The 22,126-nt window shown below is 43.3% G+C and overlaps 1 protein-coding gene across 1 annotated transcript in view; it reads left to right on the plus strand.

Moving 5' to 3' along the window:
- Positions 1 to 22,126, plus strand: part of ZAP70 (zeta chain of T cell receptor associated protein kinase 70) — a 188,315-nt gene that overhangs the window by 120,944 nt on the left and 45,245 nt on the right. Inside the window, exons 7-9 of the mRNA XM_068233768.1 lie at positions 12,442 to 12,490; positions 14,349 to 14,529; positions 18,075 to 18,287. Coding sequence (XP_068089869.1) covers positions 12,442 to 12,490; positions 14,349 to 14,529; positions 18,075 to 18,287 — 443 coding nt within the window. The remainder of the gene's footprint in view (positions 1 to 12,441; positions 12,491 to 14,348; positions 14,530 to 18,074; positions 18,288 to 22,126) is intronic.

Genomic DNA, 22,126 nt, shown 5'->3' on the forward strand with positions numbered 1-22,126 from the left:
ATGTGACTCTCCTCTTATGGATATCTTTGCTGAACGCTGCTGTTGCTGCCGCTGCTGCCGCTGCTGCTACTACTACTACTGCTACTACGTAATGCTCCCTCAGTATAGAGCCTCTTATTAGCAATACCCCCCCAGTACAAATGCCCCTCTATAGTGCCCCATTAGTAGAGAGAATCTAGGTAAGGTCCCGCAGTATAGAGTCCCCTTAGTAGTAATACCACCTCAGTACATAGTGCCACTTTAGTATAGAATCGATAATGCCCCCTTCGTAATTCCCCCCAGTGTGCCCCTCTGTCCACATGTGTGTGCAGCCTGGATGATACAGTGGCAAGGCGGCCATACACAAGCAAGTCACAGATGATAGACCATTCCCTCAGTAATCAGGCAGCAGCTTACACAGGAAGTATAGGTCTCATAGCGGTAATCCATACAGACCCAGAGTACTGTGCAAATAGCAAGCAGGCTACAATTTGCTGCCAGCCACCCACGAGTCCTCTGACGTATGCACCTGCCCACTTTCCACTATAGCTGGATACAGAATACCGCAGGGGCCAAAAAACAGGTTTACTATAACAGAAGTGCTATTATACTTTTATAGTAAACTCCAAGGGACCAGGAACAGTAGTTTTCTGTATCAGAAGTTTACTATGTCAGAATTGGTTAATGGTAGAGAGCACCAGGCGGACGGAAAGCAGGAGGGACACAGGACGCCGGTCACCCCATGCCCGGAGGCCAGGACTAGTGTTGGGCGAACACCTGGATGTTCGGGTTCGGGAAAGTTCGCCGAACATGGCCGCAATGTTCGGCATGTTCGGGCCGAACCCCGAACTCCCCGAACATCCCGCTTTTGGGGGCCCTATGGGGTAGCAGGCATAAGGGGGGAGCATGCCCCGATCGCGGGGGGGGGGGGGGGTCGGAAATTCCCCCCACCCCCTCCGCTAGCGCTCCCCCCTCTGTCCGCTTCCCCATACAAAAGTTTCAGGAAGTACCGGTCCAGTGGTAGTGGGTGGCTGGCAGTGGGCGGCACTGTGAAGTGAGTGACTGAGGAGGAGGAGTCCGGAGAGTGACGCGTTGAGGGAGGCCGGGCAGCGGGCGGTTCAGCAGTAGTACGGTACTACTGCTGAACTGCCCGCTGCCCGGCCTCCCTCAACGCGTCACTCTCCGGACTCCTCCTCCTCAGTCACTCACTTCACAGTGCCGCCCACTGCCAGCCACCCACTACCACCGGACCGGTACTTCCTGAAACTTTTGTATGGGGAAGCGGGCAGAGGGGCGAGCGCTAGCGGAGGGGGTGGGGGGAATTTCCGACCCCCCCCCGCGATCGGGGCATGCTCCCCCCTTATGCCTGCGACCCCATAGGGGGGCAGTATTCGGCCGAACAGGGCCCTGTTCGGCCGAACAGGAGCCCTGTTCGGCGGCCAATTAGTAGTTCGGGGCGAACCCGAACTTAAAAGGCCGAATACCATCAGGTGTTCGGCCGAACTCGAACATCACCCGAACAGGGTGATGTTCTGCAGAACCCGAACAGTGGCGAACACTGTTCGCCCAACACTAGCCAGGACAGACCCCGCTGCCACCATTTATGATGAGCAAAATGACAAGTGGATTCATGTGAGTGCGCATTCAGTGCGCGGGCGATGTTTTAATTGCAAGCAGTGTACACTATGATGTTTTTTTTAAAATCTTTTTATAACTTTTATGAGTCTGGAATGGACTAAGGTGATATTAAACAGAGATTGAAGATTTAAAGTGCCTGTGGCCTGATTCTGAAATACACACTAGATCCACCTGGTATTCTGAGGTGGCTACAATCTGGTGAGCGCAATCTATATCGGGAGTGGATTCACGAGTGTAGCACGAGCACACTGTTCACACGGGTGATTGAGTACTTTGTTATATTGTACGTTTTACGGAGTCACGCTATGTGCAACCTGTTTATTGGCTTATAGGAAGGTGGTGAGCGCAGTTCAACAGCTTGACACGTTTACATCTGGAATTTTGAAACAGCGATCCCACAATTTATTGCTGAGCGGAACTGTCTGCAGTAAGGTCTGATTGAGACTATATGGAACTATTCAGTGACATTTTGTTTCACCTACGTTAAAGTGTTCAGTGGACTTCCTGTGATAATGTTTACTATATGATTATTGTACATTACGTGATAAAGAAGTATTGAGACAAAGAACTTAACAGAAAAGCAATTTAAGGTAGCGCAGCCCTATTTACTTTGTTATTTGTGCAATAATAGTACCAGCTATTACTGGGCAGCAGCAGCCAAAAAGTTTGAAAAAATTTAGGTTTTCAGCATGAGAAATCGTGATTCCATAGATTTAAATATGGTAATTTCCAAAGAACCAGGATCATCCCAAAAAATAGAAACTATGGAGACTAATTTTAAAAATCTGTATAGCCTCATGACCAAAGAACAAATAGCGTGGTGGGATATTGTAAGCTATAACAGATATATAGAAGAAAATTTGATCCCCAGGAGATACAGATGGGATATACTAGCCAACGATGGGGAAAATAGTGAAACAAATGATAAGGAATTGGGGGAATTCCTAAATAAAAGTGGGGTGGATCTACTGAGAATCCTGGTCAAACGTAAACAGCACAGATTGGAAAAAATTGAAAAACAAATTTAGGAGATCAAAGTTAATATGGAACCATACAAAGAGAGAGAAGCCTATAAAAAAGAAATGGAATTGATGGTTTCTAAACTTACTAGAAATGAGAAAGAAGTAGTGGAAGTCAGACAAAAAAGATTTACTAATGATTGGGTGGAATACAAAAACAAAATAGCCTACAGATGGCAATCTGCTAATAAACAAGAACCCCAGAATAGAAATGAACCTAACCCCCAAAATCCAGGAAACAGAGAGGATAACACACAGCTTAGACAAGGCCCTAATTCTAAGATTCCCCCCAGGGAGAAACCTAGACCCAATCCCAACCCTACTCCTGATGGTCAGGATGCACCCAGGGAATACCCCAAACAAAACCGAAAAAATTGGGAAAACAGGTGGGAGGAACAGACCAATCATGAATGGAGTTCACCCCGCCCATATAGTTCAAATAGGGGAGGAAACCCGCAGCCCAGGGGAAACCCACCACCCAGGGGAGTACAACCTAGATATAGAATTCGACATTACAATCTGAGAGATAGAAACCTCAATGGGAATAGGGAACCAAGGAACTATAACCAGGTTCCCCTTTTGAATAGATATGAAGCACTAGAGGATTATAATGAGGAGATTGAGATTGATGAGCGGTGGACCAAAGGGAAGGTTGGGGATACCAGTATACGCAGAAGGAAAACGACTGGGGAGGAGACCAAGGAAGAATAGACAAGGAACCAGAGGGGGGAGCAAACAACAGATGAGATTGAAACCCAAAGGAGGAGGGATTTTCAATATTAGTGGGGTCCCCTAAAATAAACAGTAATTAGCATTCCTGGACAAAGGGTTAAACTTTGCTCCACCCAAGAAACTCAATAAGTTTGAAGCTTACATTGGAATTAATAAATATAAAAGAACTCTAAGGGCTTGATTCATAAAGCAGTGCAAACTGTTTAGCACGGGTGTGCTAAACAGTTAGCACGTGAAGTGTTTTTCACGGACCTTTGCGCGCGCAAAGTGCCGCGATTCGCGCGATCGCGGACTTTTACACGCGCAATTTGCCGCGATTCAGTCTGCGATCGAGCGAATCGCGGCACTTTGCGCGCGCAAAAGTCCACAAAAAGCACTTCACGTGCTAACTGTTTAGCACACCCGTGCTAAACAGTTTGCACCGCTTTGTGAATCAAGCCCTAAATGTGAAAAAATATTTTTTGAATAAAACAGTACCGACTGTACAGAGAAATACCCCGCTCCAGGAATATGTACATACAATCGAAAAATAGGTCTATGTTTACCCCCAGGATCAATCGAAGAGGGGGGGGGGGGGGGGGGGAACAATAGAAACTTTTAAGAAAGCTGTACTAAATGATCTGGAAACACTCAATGTGAAAACACAGAAAAATACAAAAGTGTATGGAGAACAGAGTAGACAACTTGTGGAGGATAAAAATCTAATACTGAAACCAGCAGACAAGGGGGGGGCTGGTAATTCTGAATTCTCAACAATATAAGACTGAAAATGACCAGGATTCTCAGTGATGGGGATACATATGTGGTACTAAACAAAAACCCCACTCTTGAATACAAAGGGGTGTTAAAAATCAAACTACTAGAAGGGGAAAAAATGGGATTATTTCTACTGAGGAATTAAAATATCTCCTACCCACTAACCCCCGGATACCAGTTATTTATCATAACCCCAAAATTCATAAAGATGCCAGCAACCCACCGGGGAGACCCATAGTCAGTGGGGTAGGCTCCTTGACACAAAGATTGGGGGAATATATTGATGTGTTCCTGCAGCCTGAAGTAGCAAAATTACCTTTCCTGCTAAAAGACACCAAACACCTCCTACAAAAGATATCCAATATTACTCTACAACCTGGGGACCTTCTGGTCACAGGGGATGTGACTTCATTGTATACTGTAATCCCACATGAACAAGGTATCAATATTGTGGGATTGGCTTTAAGAAAGGGGGGGGGGGGTAATCTGAAGGAGACACAAGTAGACTTTCTGTTGGACCTATTGAGATATTCATTGAATCACAATTACTTCTGGTATCAAAACAATTATTACTTACAGAAGACCGGCTGTGCTATGGGGGCCAAGTTTGCCCCCAGCGTAGCCAATCTCTACATGGGGAAATGGGAGGAGGGAATATTACAGATGAAAGGGGGGGGGGGGGTTAAATGTTGTAGCCTGGAATAGGTTTATTTCTAATATGGAGGGGCTCAAGAGAGGACTTAGAAATGTTTTGCTTAGCCATGAATGAACACTGGCCAGAGGTTAAAATATCAATGCTATGAAAGTAGAATTCCTGGATCTGGTGATCAAAACAGAGGGTACAAAATTAGTCACTAGCACTTTTTTCAAACCGACTGATAAAAACAGGTACATCCCCAAGGAAAGTTGTCACCACAAGCGATGGTTCGACAACATCCCTAGAGGCCAACTGATGAGAATTAGACGAAATTGTTCTAAAGTGGAGGAGTATAGGGAGCACAGTAAAGTTCTAATACAAAGATTTTTGGAAAAAGGCTATGATAGGGGAGAGCTTCAGGTGGAGGTGGAGAATGTAGCAGGTATGCAGCGAGAGAACGTACTGCCAAGTAAAGTTAAAACACAAAGAAAATCGGGAGAATTTGATACAGTGCTGGATTATAATAGCCAGTATAGGGATCTAGAGAGAATAATTAAGAAGCAGTGGAATATATTACAATTGGACCCCATACTTCAAAGAACAATCCCTGAAAGACCGAAATTTATATACAAAAAAGCACCAAACCTAAAATCAAAACTCGTCAATAGTTTTATTGAACCTCCCAGAACTACATCTAGTAACCTATTGGGCCAAAATGGATTTTTCCCGTATTGAAACTGTAGGGGTTGTAGAGAAACTACGGCCAATAGGGGTGACCGCTTGGTATCTAGAAACACTGGGAGAACATGGAATATCAAACAGTGCATTACATGCAAAACAGTTGGGGTGGTATACATACTGTGGTGCCCTTGTGGGATGGAATATGTTGAGAGGACCACTAGGGCCCTCCACAGAAGAATAGGACAACATATTTACAATATATCTAAAGGGTTACAGACACAGTGTGTCTAACCATTTCAGATTGGTTCATGGGTCAGACCCCAGTGGCCTTAAATTGATGGGGATTGAAAAATATGTTAAAAAATGGAGAGGTAAAGGGGTGAGGGGGTGAGGAGGGGAGGGGGGGTGTCACGATTTCGCGAACGCCCATTGCGGCAAGCGCATGTAAATGCGCGCAAACTATGATCTGGAGAGCCCCTTTAATTCATATGCCTGGCTTTTAGAAACTCAGTGTTTTTCCATCTCACAACCCCTGAATTGGGGAATGTGAATGTTTGTGTTGTACTTACTGAGAGAAGCCATTCACCCTAAAACCAGACCATCCACACAGGAAAAAGGTTATCTAAAAGGGGGGCAATAAAGATTCTCCAGGAAGTCTCCTATCCTAGTTTTAAAGATAAGGAGAGGAACAGATCCGGGTCGTAAACTCATTAGGACCCATTCACATTCCTGCATCTAGCCTGAGGGGAGGTAGAGAGGTTAGAGAGAATGACTTTTAATTCACCTTATATGAAAGAATAAGTCATTCAGACATTTACTAAATTAATCAGTTTCTGTCAAGGCTAGACATTACAAAATTAGCAGACCATTAGTAGTAATGATTTGTGTGTGGTGGAACCAATCAGAATGTTCCTACATTATCCGAAAACAAGCACAGCGTGATTTGCCTCGGGATACCCCAAGATGCACATGTTTGGTATCTGTGTGACACAGAGAACGCTAGAAGCGCGCCCATGTCCCTCGCTGCAGGTTTTGGTCAGCTGTTGCCGAGCTATGATCATCCCAGTTATTTCCTATTCTTTCTGCTTGTCATGACAAAGGGCGGGAGAAGTTATACAACACCCATCTCCTTTTACAACTCCGCCCTCTGGCAGAGGAAGAGTTAAAAACCAACAATGCTGGACAGAGGAGAGAGTCTTTTGTCCAGCCTTCCGATACATCAAAGGAATTGGCATTATGACAAGACGTATCGATTCCACAGAACTTTCCATAACTGGATTTTAAATCTTCTGTTGGACTTCATATCACAAAGGACACGGTAACTTGACAAACTGCTCAGACTGTAATCAGCTATTATTTTCATATTGTACCCTTATTATTTCTGTATCCATTTGTTTCTATTGCTATATTTTGTTCTGCATTATTTCTTTAAATAAACGATTTAAAAATCGTTCATCTAAGTGCTGTTCTGAAAAATCTCCGCCAAAAGAATTCACATCTTCAGAGAGACATGTTACCATAACTGTCTTGATATTAAACTATTGTTAGTTTTGCTATCTCTAGAAAGGTTGTCTAATTAACCCTTTTTCCAACAGGATTTAGCTAGAGTTAGAATTAGCGCATTCGCATGCTTTTATTGCGGATTGGTGGCAGCGACCTGGCCTCTATATGAGAGCACAGATTGTATCGATTGTATATACAATCGAAATTGGACTGTGTGTGGACTCACCAACCAATCCAAAAGGTTACTTTGCCTGCAGTTCTGACTGTCTTCAGGATTCCCTCAGGGGTCTGAGGCTTTATGGTAAACTGCAGCAAAGGGAACAGGAATTGGTGGGTGACTGCGCATACGTCACATTGCCGGCAGCGGTGCGACCAACCTTTGGCGTCTCTGTTCCCCCTATTACAAACCATCGGATGTGTCTATTTCCCGAATGGTAACGGTGTCAGATTAGACAAGATTGGCGCGCGTTGTCGCATTATTACATGACGACCCAGCAACCGCTATTTTAACGTCCACTTGCTCACAGTCTTACCAGCCACCAGAGGCGATTAATCCCTGATGGTACTGGAGTAAGTTAGACGAGATTGCGGGGCTGTTCGTCACAGGGGGGGGGCCAAGCTTGTCCACTCATCTTCCAAAACTCCACCCCCTCCTCCCATCTCAGTGGGAATCCTACCCCCCACCCCCTCCATCCACCCCCCCCAACCCCTCAGACCTTTGCCATGGCATGTGACCCCTTCCCCCCTTCTCTCATTATTATATCTACCCCCGCCCCAACCCTCACCCCTCATATTCCCCCACCATTTACTTCCATGCCAGGGGTCCATGCCAGTGCTCCGGCCTAATTCCTTCAAAAAACAAGTTTTAATTACACCCCTTAATCCACAAGCCTCGACCACATAACCTCATAATACCTCATCTCCAAATTCACCATATTTCCACCCTCCCCCCTTCCCACTCTGTGTTACCTCCTCCATCCTGTGAGTTCAATTTTACCCTCCCCCCCCCCCCCAAATCCCACATCCCTTTATTGCTACATTTTAATTGTGCATTGATTATTTCATCATTTCACATATAAACACAGTGATATTCCCCCCCCCCCTTCCCCCTTCCTGCTACATATCACCTCTACCATCCTGTGAGTTCAATTATACCCCCCCCCCCCCCCCCCAGAACCACATCCCTTTTAATTTTACATATTAAGTTGTGCATTAATTATTTCAACCTTTCTCATACAAATACAGTGATATTCTTTCCCTTTTTACCCTCTCTTCTTCTCCTCCCCTCCCCCCACCAAACTCTGTATTTCCAGAACTCGTTCATATCTTTCTCTCTCCCCCCCCCCCCTCCCCCACCCTAAAATCGTGAATTCATACCGTGTTTATATCCCAAAAAAAATAAATAGCTATATTACTCATTATTCCATTACTATATGTAACCATATAGTATACATTAATGCGTCCTTTTCTCTTTATCCCTCCCTTCCCCCCACTTTGTGCCTTCTTGTAACTAATCCTGTGGATCTTTTTCCCTTCCCATTCTAAAATACAAAACAAAACATAACAAAACAGAATTATATCCCCCTCTCCCCCCCCCCCCCTTTCACCAAACATCAATTCCTATATCATTTTCTGTGTCAAACTTTATCTCCCCTCTGCGGGCCATCCCACCCCCTCCCCTGCGGATTCCACTCTGGTATATCCAGCTCTGGTATGGATAATTCTCTGCAGATGTCTGGCAGTTCCTCCGGAAATCTCAATGTCAAAGTTCTACGGTCCATCATAATAATCAATGCAAATGGGAACCCCCACGTATAGGGCATTTTCTTCTGCTGTAAAACTGCTAACAGTGGTTTATGGGCCCTACGCTGCCCCAGCGTGTAAAATGAAAGATCCTGGCAAACAGTAATAGTGGACTCTTTCCATTTCTGTGGCCCCTTCTGCCTTAATGCTGCAGATATATTTTCTTTGTCCCTATAGTTATGAAATCTGCAGATTATATCTCGTGGGGAGTCCTTGTCTCGTGGGGTAGCCCTTAAAGCCCGGTGTACACGTTCAAATTTAATTGTGGCATCCTCTGGCCTCTCCAAAACCCCATTAAAAATAGCTTGTAGACAAAAAATAATGTCCTCCCCCTTCACTGTTTCGGGGACCCCCTTTACTCTCAAATTATTACCTCTCTCACGGTTTTGGACATCGACCATTTCATACTTAAGGGCAATATTGACGCTTGGAACTTCACCAAGGTGCTTGGTCAGCAGCTGATCAGGTCACAAGCTACCTGAAACACTCCGCCGGTGCCTTGTCTCCGCTGGGTTGCTCATACAGCTTGCATCACATCAAACGTAAAGAATGAGACGGCACACCACTGGCTTGCAATCAAAGTGCTGTGTATTGCGAATAAGTCACACTACATGTTACGGAGGAACCCCTCCTTCATCAGGTGTTAGACAGCATTGAAGCATACAACCAATATATACACAATCACATATAGAATGGGAACCACACCCGCAGTGGACCCACCCACCAATTCATTAACCCCATACTCCCCAGTTGCTAAATAGAATAATTCCAATGGTCATATGGCACTCCTGATCGGCTACCAATAAATGTAATACAAACTGACCGTAAACTGGCACTTCCAACCGAGGACTGCCACAGAACCACCTGTGAATAAAACATAGGTTAAGAAAAATGCATGTACTGACATCTAAATTGTTACAGCATTCGCATATGCATATGCATAAAGATGACATTTAGACCCTACAAAAAGCACCTAAACGGCAAACGCTCATTCATCCCTCTTGGGGCTACCACATCGAGCGTGTGGATCCATCGTGCCTCTTTCTGCTTTCCACTAGAGGGGGTGATTTGGAGAAGGTATTAAAGCAGAAAGAGGCACGATGGATCCACACGCTCGATGTGGTAGCCCCAAGAGGGATGAATGAGCGTTTGCCGTTCAGGTGCTTTTTGTAGGGTCTAAATGTCATCTTTATGCATATGCGAATGCTGTAACAATTTAGATGTCAGTACATGCATTTTTCTTAACCTATGTTTTATTCACAGGTGGTTCTGTGGCAGTCCTCGGTTGGAAGTGCCAGTTTACGGTCAGTTTGTATTACATTTATTGGTAGCCGATCAGGAGTGCCATATGACCATTGGAATTATTCTATTTAGCAACTGGGGAGTATGGGGTTAATGAATTGGTGGGTGGGTCCACTGCGGGTGTGGTTCCCATTCTATATGTGATTGTGTATATATTGGTTGTATGCTTCAATGCTGTCTAACACCTGATGAAGGAGGGGTTCCTCCGTAACATGTAGTGTGACTTATTCGCAATACACAGCACTTTGATTGCAAGCCAGTGGTGTGCCGTCTCATTCTTTACGTTCAATATTGACGCTTCTTTGTTTCTCACCTGTCTTCTTTAAGGTATTCACCTCCACCTGCAGTTTCCCCACCTGATCTTCGATGGTTCCCATTTTTGCCTCCAGATTAATTAGTCCCTCTTTAATCCCTAATATGTCGGCTCTCATGAGGTCCGCGATCTTTTCCGTCTGGGCTTCCATATCCGCTCTCGTGGGTAAAGCCTTTAAGCATCTCCATATGTCCTCGAGATTTCCTCCCTGTTCTGGTCCCGAGCCTGGGGAGCTGACTCTTGATAGCGATAGAGTGTTATCCGCCATCTCCGTCTGTACTTTATCCGGTGCTGCAAAATATTTGCTCACAGATTTCTGGGTTGGGGTAGTCATCCCTTTAGCAGGGTTCTTCTTTTTCTCCCTCTCTATCTTTCACCATCTTCCAGCAGTGTTCTACCACTGTTGTCCAGCCTCCTCTCCAGCGCCAGTCTCTCTGGGGTCAGCTCCTTCCCCTCCGGCAAGCACCAGCCCTCAGCACCTCCAGCTCGGTGCACCACCCGCAGCTCTTGTCCTATGCCGGAGAGCAACCCGGCAAGGTCCTTAACTCCAGGCCTCTGGCTCCTTCTCGGGGATGTGGTCTGCTGGGGCCCTCACACACCACCCTCAGTCTCCACTCCCTCGCCGTTCTCGGCGTGCCGTCTCCACCACGCCAGCGAGTCTTCCGGCCGGACGTGACGTCACACCCTCTTACAGCTTCCTGGTCTCCTCCGCTTCCGTGCGTCTCAGCCCGGGTCCACTGCAACTCCTCTGCCCGCCTCAGCCCGGACCTCAGCTCACCACGCGGCTCTCCAAGCGGGGACAAACTCCAAGGAAGCCCGCAGGGGTCTCAACAACAGCGGCTTCCCCTCATAGCCATCAGACGCTGGAGCCTCGCAGGGACGGGAGATCAGAGCCTCCCCCGCTCACTCCCTCATGGTAAGCTCCTCCCCCCTTTCTCTGTCTTTCTCGATGTTTTAATTGCAAGCAGTGTACACTATGATGCTTTTTTTAATCTTTTTATAACTTTTATGAATTTTTGTCTTCAGGTCATTTGAGAGTTGTTTTGAGACCCCCATGTTGCTACTCTTCAGAGAAAACTAAAAAAGAGGAGGGAAACTTACAATTGACCCCCTTAAATACTCTTTCTTATAATTGGATTCACCTGTGTATGTCGGTCAGGGGTCACTGAGCTTACCAAGCCAATTTGAGTTCCAATAATTAGTTTTAAAGGTTTTGGAATCAATAAAATGACAACAGTGCCCAAATGTATGCAGCTGTCTAAATTTTATTTAAACAATTATTGCGCACTTTCTGTAAATCCAATAAACTTAATTTCAATTCTCAAATATCACTGTGTCTTCTATATGATATATTTAACTGCCATTTTTTATCGTAACAACCAACGATATATACAGGAAAATCATGATTAACAAGGTTGCCCAAACGTGTGTGTACGTGTGTGTGTACGTGTGTGTGTACGTGTGTGTGTACGTGTGTGTGTACGTGTGTACGTACGTGTGTACGTACGTGTGTACGTGTGCGTGTATATCTATCTATCTCATACTAAACGTTGTTGTTTGTTAAAAAAAAAATAATAATTATGGAAGTGTGTATATAATGAAAAGATGTAAAGAGTACGTGATCGTTGTAATGTGAAGATAACGCATATGGAATAGTGTTTTTAGAATTGTCATAGTACATAACTGTATTGTACTTGATTTGTTTCTGTAATTAATAAACAGACAGAAATCATTGAGTGATAAGTGCAAGTGTAAGTAGCAATGTGGTGTTCAGTGATAACTGTAATGTTAAACAGCAAATGATGATCGCATGAGATATTGATAAATGTACAGAGATAGAAAATGGTGATAAATGTGAAAAACTATTAGGCATTTTAAATTGTTTAAAAGGTAATATATTTGTCAGTCTCCATAGTCCTCTCACTTCAGCTGTCCTAAGCAGACAATGAGAATCAAAGGAATGGTATCTGAAGCTAGACCCATGTTTTCCAGTGAAATACATGTTAATAACTGCACACTAAACAGTAACTTGAAATTTGAATAAGATGTAATATTTCTGTATTTTCTGATTTATCCAGAGGCAACAATCTACTAATTTTGATGGATATACACCTGAACCTTCCAGTGGTGAGAAAGTGAAAATGTATTTTTATTTATATTATTATATATACTTTTTTTTTGGGGGGGGGGCAGTCATATCAGTTGCCATTGTTCAATATGTGCATGACATGTGAATTACATGTTATTCTAGAAGGTGACCCTGGTATGTAGACTGCCAAATGGTCCCTGGATCATACTTTGGGTGAAGGTAATGACATTCTCATTAATATGGTGTGGTGTACACACAGTCTGTCTGCATGTGTAATCAGTTCTCACTCCACTCAAACATTTACAATAGTTTCTCATTTATATATCAGGAATCTGTAAGCTCTGAATAAAATCTAGCTCTAAAACACCCGTCATATGCATTCCAAAAAAAGATGTATTACAAGAATATGGCAGCAGCCACATCTAAATTCAGAAGGGCCCTGTCTTTATAAGAAACACAAAGAATCAAGAGAGAAAACATTTTAAGGTCTATTTATAAAGGCATGTTAAAAGATCCTTTTGTAGCTTTGATTCCAAAACTGCACTAATGCCTTATTTATTAGCTAGTATGATGGTGGATTATAGAATAGGAAACTTGTCTTGCAGTGTTAGAGTCCAATGTTGGATTCCCAAGAATACCAACTAGGACAGTATCTGCAAAGATGATGGCTTCAATTCACTAAGACACATTCGTTAAGGTGCAAATCCAAGGTGCATAACATTTTCATTGGCTCAAAATCATTTTCTTAGTAACCACTTAATTACATAATAACATTGTGAAATTAGGGAAATATGTTTTTATTATTAACTGTCTCATTTTCCTAAATAGTTTAATTAGTTTTCACCTTTTCTCCATTCTATAACCTTACTGAATGGATGTTTATTCATTACTGACAGCTCCAGGCTGGAGGTAAAATAACGACCATCAACGTGTTTTGTCTTGATCTATTCCTTGTGAAATTACATTCATGAGGTCTTTATCCCTCAAGTCTGTAATTAACCTTTCTTGTTTGTAATTTTTTGTTCCTTCGGCAACAGACTTAGTGAATTGACATTTCACAAAATGTTCTGTAAAATCAGTTTCTTTCTGCCTTACCACATACAGTGATGCTTAGTGAGTTTAAGTAAAGGAAAGGTTGATCCCTACAATGCCTTAAATCAAAATCCTTTATTATGGACGTGTCCGATAAAATGATCGACAATTACATACTGCTTAGTGAATTGAAGCTGTATGTTCTTATGGGTTCCATTGAAGTACTCAAGTTTCATGTCCCACATCCCTAAGAGGTCCAATAAGATAATCAGCTTATGTTCTTGGCCAGTTAATGTTATGTTGTTGGTGACACTAGATTGAGTTCTTCTGAGGGACAGTTGGCGACTTAAGTGTTCAATCCACCCTGTACAGTTGTTGGTGTTATATAAATTAATAATAACTATTTAAAATAGACTATATGTACACATATAGGAAATAGCTTCACTGCTTTTCAGGTGACAGTCTATTTAGGTGTTTGTAGCTTGCAGGAATGCTGCTGTAAGAACTAACCCTCTATACGAAAGGGATGTGACAATTTGTTTTTAAGCAAACATGAATATTCACCCACTTTCATTGGTCAGATACATTCCATAAACTTATACATGATTGGACCAGATAAAGTGAGGAGGGTCTATCAGCTGGACAAAAAAAACAGCATTGCACATTTTTTACTAATAGGCTGATGTTTGTTTTTACAAACTGTTGTGATGTGCAGCTAATATGGGGAACGGTTTGAGGGACATTACATTGAATCTTTGTAAAGAGGCCTCTACATAATTTTATTTACAGTCAAAAGAATGTTATACATAGATTTGAAATGAAAAAACAAACCTGAGAAAAAAATCCTATTAATGTGTTTAACAGCTGGAGAAAAACCTAGAATTTTACCTATGGACACCAGTGTATATGACAGTCCATACAGTGATCCAGAGGAGATTAAAGACCGCAAAGTTTTCCTCAAGAGAGAATTACTTCTGATTGATGAAGTTGAGTTGGGTGCTGGAAATTTTGGCTGTGTTAAAAAGGGGGTCTACAAAATGAAAAGGTACGTCTCCCTCACATTGAAAGTATGCAGCATGCAGTATGTAGCAATATGTTTTTTTTTTAAAATCTGCTTTAACAAAAAGTTTCATTATGTGCACACCCAATCCTTTACAAACGGGTGGCTGTGTTAAGACTAAAAAACCTAGAGGCAAAAATACAAATGAGCATGGATGTGATTGAAATGTCATGCCGATAAATGTTATTGTAATGTGTTTTGCTCTGCCCTACATGTAATTTACTTAGACGAGACAACAGTGTAGTTGATTAGTGCTCAATACGCACATGTTAAATGGCTGGCTTAAAAAGACTCTGCATGAAAAAAATGCCCTGGGGGGTACTCATCTCGGTAGGGGGAAGCCTCTGGATCCCTTTGAGGCTTCCTGTGAGGATCCGCTCTGCTGCCTGTGCCTTTGCTACTTGCTGTAGCCTTGTGTCACCTCTGGCAATCGCCTCTCTCGCGATTGCGTTCCTACTTCATATCTGCTGTTGTATGTGCACCGCTGCGGGTTGGCGACTAGATTGGGGCACATGCATACATTCTGTCCCTGTGCTCATTCTCTTCCACAATCGCTTCTCTTGCGATTGCGTTCTCACTTGGTTTCTTCTGTTGTGTGTCCACCGTCGCAGGTTGGCAGCTAGATTGGTGGACATACATACATTCCTCATCTGTGCTTATTTGGTCTTGTGTCGCTGTTAGCAATCGTCATCTCTGGCGATTGCCTTCTCACTTTATCTTCATGGTTGTGTGTTCATCGTCGCAGGGTGGCGACTAGATTGGTGGACACACATACCCTCTGTCGCTTTGATCTCTCTCTTTCAGGGCTATCTTGCCCTGCGTTTCTTCCCTTCGTACAATTCCTGTCTGGCGTCTGTGGCAGGGCAGAGGAGCTGTTCCTCTGCACTCCACAGCTCCACCTGTCGACAGGAATTTCCCTCTACAGGTGCATTGCACCTTTTGCTGGGTTCCCTCAAATTATACGCTTGTGGAGGATTTCCGCAGTGTCAGCGCACGTCTGGTGCGCTGATCACGGAGAGAATTCCACAATCGTTACACTTCCCCCGTCCTCTTCCGTTCCGAGGTGAGTACCCCCCAGGGGCATTTTCTTTTGATACAGATCCCCTTTAAGATATTTCTTGTGTTTAAAATGTCTACATGAGAATGATAAGACAGCATTGTAGGTTTATCTTAAAGTGTCACCCATAAAGTGGCCAACCACTGTGCAATAGTAGCTAGATTACCAATTATCAATCTTTGGTCAGGAATCGAACAAACCACTGTAGCTGTTAACGTTGGACTGAACAATACCATAGAAAGGCATGTAGCTATCAATTCTCCACTACGCTTACTACCTTAAGACCTATAAGAATTACCATCCTTTCTGATCAATTCAATAAATTAATCAAAAATTGATCTACTAACTTTTCATTGATCTGTCTTCAATTGAACCACCACCATACAAACTGTACTTCTTGAACGTCCGAACTTGGTTCGGAAAAAAATAGATTTTTACTTAAGTCAATGTTTTTATTGAATTAAATGTGTATTTGTTAAAAGGTCATATAAATGTTATAATAGGGGGTTTTAACATTAAGTTTGAAGCAATACTGTCATTATTGACATTCATCATCAACATTATACAATGCTATTTTTATTTTTTAAATCATTTTATAAAAATGTAAATAAAAGATTTTTGCTATGTTGAATTCAAAAAGTCCCTCTGAATAATCTGATCATCAGTATTTAGCACTATTCAGTATAACTGATATTAATACAGAGTGAAAACACATGCTACTCAGTGTCAGGCCTGGAACCCACTAGGAGCGCTTTGTGATTTGAATAGCTCTTGCTAATGTAATGCTATGGGTGTGATCCCACTTGAGCGATGTGATTTTATAAAAATCACCCATAGCATTGCATTAGCAAGAGCTTTTTCTAATGACCAGCGCTTAGAAAAGGCTGCTAGTGGGTTTGAGCCCTTAGAGCTAGAAGAAAAAATAATAACTACTAAATCTTTGCAGATGCTACATGTACTTGGCTACTGTAAGAAGTCTGTCATTTTAGGCAACAAAAAGTAATCAAAGGACAACTATCAAAGTTAACTCAAATTGCTAAATGCCACATATATGTCCAGTAATTACTAGCAAATATGAATACAAAGCCTTTTTTTTTTTTCATCTTTTCATGTTTTATATAAAGAAAATGACATTTACAGAGAACAGTTCTCACTGTGGGCATTACTATAGAGTACTGTGCCAGCACATCCAGCGTGCCATGCTCTCTCTGCCATGCAGTGTAAAGTAAACAGTTTACAGCCAGGTTACAGTGCAGCTCTGCCTCCCTCTCCCCTGATGCCAACACAAATTGTTACAAAACAGCTGAAAAACATAGCTTTTCTTTTCACACAGGCTGAGCTGAGAGACCTCTGAAAAGTATTGTGGCTGGCTAAAAGCGCTATAGATATGTGGGGTTTACAGAAAAACAAGTTTCCTTAACCTCCTTAGCGGTAACCCCGTGTGTGACACGGGGTAAGCCGCCGGAGGGTGCCGCTCAGGCCCTGCTGGGCCGATTTAAATAATTTTTTTTTTGCTGGACGCAGCTAGCACTTTGCTAGCTGCGCCAGCACCCCGATAGCCGCCGCCGCGCGCCCCATCGCCGCTATCTGGTGCGGCGCGCGCCCCCCCCCCCCCCAGACCCCGTGCGCTGCCTGGCCAATCAGTGCCAGGCAGCGCCGAGGGGTGGTCCGGGACTCCCAATGACGTCCCGACGTTAGTGACGTTGGTGACGTCATCCCGCCCCGTCGCCATGGCGACGGGGGAAGCCCTCCAGGAAATCCCGTTCTTTGAACGGGATTTCCTGATCGGAGATCGCCGAAGGCGATCGAAGCGGGCGGGGGGATGCCGCTGAGCAGCGGCTATCATGTAGCGAGCCCTCGGCTCGCTACATGATTTAAAAAAAAAAAAATTTAAAAAAACTGCTGCGCTTCCCCCTGGCGGTATTTTTCATACCGCCAAGGGGGTTAATAGTTGTTCCTTAAAGGGAACCTAAACTGAGAAGGATATGGATTTTTCCTTTTAGAATAATGCCAGTTGCCTGAATTGCCTGCTGATCCTGTGTCTCTAATACTTTTAGCCACAACCCCTGAACAAGCATACAGATCAGGTTCTCTGACTGAAGTCAGACTGGATTAGCTGCATGCTTGTTTCAGGGTGTGATTCAGCCACTATTGCAGCCACAGAGATCAGCTGGACTGCCAGGCAACTGGTATTGTTTAAAAGGAAACACCCATATCCCTCTCAGTTAAGGTTCCCTTTAAGCACAAATTGGTAGAACATTGGTATGTTTGTAAGGGTGGCCCTGGACTTCACAGGTTGACATCAACACTGATTTCGGGTAAGGATATGGGCTATGTAAAAGAATGCATAAGTAAACACACTGTGAGGATATGAACAAAGAAATTAACTTAATATTTTATTTGTAGCCTAGAATTATTATTATTTAAAATACATTTTACATTTAGATTTAAGACAGTAGACTTTACTTTTCAGACGTCAGATTGATGTGGCTATAAAGATCCTGAAGATGCAAGGTGACAATGAGAAATCTGTGAAGGATGAGATGATGAAGGAAGCTGAAATTATGCACCAACTGGACAATCCTTACATAGTCAGAATGATAGGATTGTGCCAAGCAGAATGCCTCATGCTGGTCATGGAAATGGCATCAGCCGGACCCCTTAATAAATTTCTGCCTGCTAAAAAGTAAGTGAATATTTTAAATGTTTTTAGTTACAGAAATCTAAAAATTTGTTTTATTAATATTGATCAAAGTTTCTAAAATATTAAACATCTCACTGTTTAAAAACCACAAGGCACACATAAGTGGAAATTGACATACGTGTGTAGGCAAAGTACTAAAGTGTTTGAGGGGGAAGACAGTTTGATTCAAGAAATGTAGAACAGGTGGTGGGCCATAGAATGTGGAATAATAAAACAGGTGAAAACAATGGACACAGGGGAGTGGTAGGAATTATGAAGTGATAAGACAATCTGGGAATGAGCAGGGTAGAAAAACACAGAGATATTCACAGAGTGGTAAAGGTAAGGTAGATACAGGGGAGAGGTGTATATGATATTGCATATTAAAGAGAATCTGTACTGTCCGATTTGTACAAATAAAAACATACCAATTGAGTCACTGTGATCTCCTGGATCCCTCTTTGCCATTTCCGCCACGATCCTGGCTTTTAATCGCCAGTTTTAGGCAGTGTTTTCAAACAATAAAACATGGGCGCTAACCAGGAAGGGGTGTGTGTGTGTGGGTGTGTGTGTGCGTGTGCATGTGCATGTGTGTGGAGATAATATAATCTAATATATATATATATATATATATATATATATATATATATATATATATATATATATATAATGTTACAGTACACTTAAAGTTTTTATTACACAGTGAATTATCTGCACTCCAGTCTGGGATTCTCACAGTTTCTCAGCATGTGACAGGCAGCTCCCTTCCCCTCTCAGCCTCACAAACTGCATCACACAAGCTGAAACTGAGAGCGGAGCCTGCAGGGGGCATGCATAACTTGTATTCATTACAACAGAGGCAGCCCATTCCTCCTTGGGTCGACACAGCTTGACAAATAAAAGAAGATTAGATATATTACAGAGACAGTGGAACTAGAAAAGGCTGCAGTAATCCAGACCACATTAGAACAGGTATAGGAACTTATAGGATAGAAGAAATAAGGCTGAACATTTTGTTACAGAGTCTCTTTAACAGGAAAATAAAGGTGCCCATACACTACGTCGATTTCCTGCCGATAGACAGCATATTTGATCACTGTGATCAAATCTGCTGTGAAATCGATAACACAAACGCAGACCGATCGACCGATTTACATCCGATTTCCATCCGAAATTGATCAATTCAGTCAATCTGTCCAGGTGGAAAATTTTGCTCGATCGCCAGCGGGTCGGGAGCGCGTTGTAAGTGGCGTTCGATTCGTGATGACCGACGCAGCAATAATCCCACCTGTTCTGCCAGCGCGAGTCCCCGGGTCCATGCTGTTCCTTTCTCTGGCTGGCCTTCTTCATCTTCTCTGCACTTCCTGTCCTGTCCTGTGAGAAGGGGACGTTCAAACAGTAGAGTGCCCGCTACTCTTTGAACTTCCTCTTCTGACAGGACAGGACGTGCAGAGAAGATGAAGAAGGCCAGCCAGAGAAAGGAACAGCACGGACCCGCTGACTTGCGCCTGCGGAACAGGTAATGTATTGCTGCTGGGGGGGGGGGGGGGAGCAAGAGAGAAGGCAGGCGGCAGCTCCACAGATTGTGAATCGATTTCATGCTGAAATCGATTGAAAATTTGTGTGCAATGTATGGGCAGCCATTAGATCTCTCTCTGATTAGATTCAATCAGAGAGGGATCTATCTGTTGATCGATCTGGTGGCAATCGACCAGTGTACGGCTGCCTTATAGGAAGTGACTGTTTACATTTCTGCTTAGAGAAGAGGAGACATAAAATCACTTCTCCTCAATGGGTCTGGTTTCTCCATGTAATTTATTTATTATTTATTTATTTATTGTATTTATAAAGCGCCAACATATTACGCAGCGCTGAACATTAATTTAGGTTACAGACAATATTTAGGGGTGACATACAGCAATATGACAATACAGGAATAATAGAAAACCAGATCACACGGCACAGTATGAGTGCCAGGTAATGCTTAGTCATTGGATTGAGCATGTAGATTAGGCAAGTTAGGTTCACTCAGATGCATAGCATGGGTTCACAGTAATGGAGGTGCATGATCAGGTAGGACACAAAAGGAGGAGGACCCCGCCCAAAGGCTTACAATCTAGAGGGAGAGGTAAGGACACGAACGGTAGGGGACCAGAGTTCAGCTGTAGGTTTAGAGCACTTGTGAGGGGTAGTAGGCCAGAGTGAAAAGGTGAGTTTTGAGGGCTTACCTACTTTCAGCTACTTTCAGCTACTTTCAGCTAGTAGTGTTGGTGGTACTACCCTTTTTTTTGGGGGGGGGGTCTACCTCAAAGGGAACCAAAAACCAGATCACCGGTCGTAAATCCCTAAATGTCAAAAGCTACATTCCTCTACATTCCCTGTCAGGGGAAGATAGAAATCCATTGTCCTCTGATTTACCTCTGCTATACATAGTTCCACATGATGTCATAATTTGGGGAATATTTAGGAACCGATTGGGCACAGCTGTTCGCGATTCATAATGCGTAATACACCTGTAACGATCGGTGTAGCAACACAGATGTCTGATTATGTGTGATCTGCAGAATCACCAATAATACAGACACTATACCTGATAATATGGTGATCTGCAGAATCACCAATAATGCAAGTATAGCTAACAGGATAATGCAATAGTGTGTAGTGCTTGGTGCAACAGTAACCGAATAGAATAACTAGGCCTCACCAGAGGAGCTGGTGGGAACTATTAGAACACAGTTACTGACTAGTTTAGCAGAACCTCACCAGAGGAGCTGGTGGGTAGAGATGTCACAAACCTCCGATTTTCAGTTCGCGAACCCTGTTTGCGAACCTCCGCGAAAGGTTCGGTTCGCAAAAAAGTTTGCAAACCGCAATACACTTCAATGGGGAGGCGAACTTTGTAAAAAAGAAAAAATTCTGACACCTAGAAAAATGATGGAAAACATGTTTCAAAGGCTCTAATACCTGGAGGCAGACATGATTGAGTGAAATACACATCAAACGTCCCAGGCTAACATCTAGGTTTCACACAGACCCCTATTTTAGTCCTCCTCCCTCTACCCTTCTACCTATTCCCTCCTCCCTCCTACCGGAGGGAGGAGGGTCTCATCTGCCAGGGAATTCCAGTATTTAAAAAAACAGCTTATATACCATGATAGGGATTTGAACCCAGGCCTCAGTGTATGGTAGGCAACTAACATAACTAACATATCCATTGTACCACCAACACTACTAGCTGAAAGTAGCTGAAAGTAGCTGAAAGTAGCCTAGCATGTACCATTTATGCTTAATGCAAGAGAAAAATTAGACAAGACAAATAACATTTATATCACACGTTTCTCCTGGCAGACTCAAAGCACCAGAGCTGCAGCCACTAGGGCACACTCTATAGGCAGTAGCACAGATATGTAGCCAGACATGGCCTTGTATTTTGTGTTCAACAGTTGTCAAGAGAAAAATTAGACAAGATAGCAGTGTTAGGAAGACTTGTCTAAGGTCTCCTACTGAATAGGTGCTGGCTTACTGGACAGACAGAGACAAGATTCGAACTCTGGTCTCCTGTGTCAGAGGCAGAGCCCTTCACCATTACACCAGCATCCACTGCTTACAGATCTGTAGCCAGGCATGGCCTTGTCTTTTGTGTTCAACAGTTGTCCAAAGAGAACCCCAGATAGCCAGGTAGATTCATATCTCTCTCTCTCTAGTAGGGATGGTCACCGCTTTCCGCGGAATTGTATTTTTGAGCATAAATGGATTGAGCATAAATGGTACATGCAAGGCTGGCTTCAGCATGTAGTGTTGGTGAGAGAGAGAGAGAGAGAGATGAATCTACCTGGCTATTT

This window comes from Hyperolius riggenbachi, chromosome 1 (genome assembly GCF_040937935.1).
Source record: "Hyperolius riggenbachi isolate aHypRig1 chromosome 1, aHypRig1.pri, whole genome shotgun sequence".
NCBI classification, from domain to species: Eukaryota; Metazoa; Chordata; class Amphibia; order Anura; family Hyperoliidae; genus Hyperolius; species Hyperolius riggenbachi.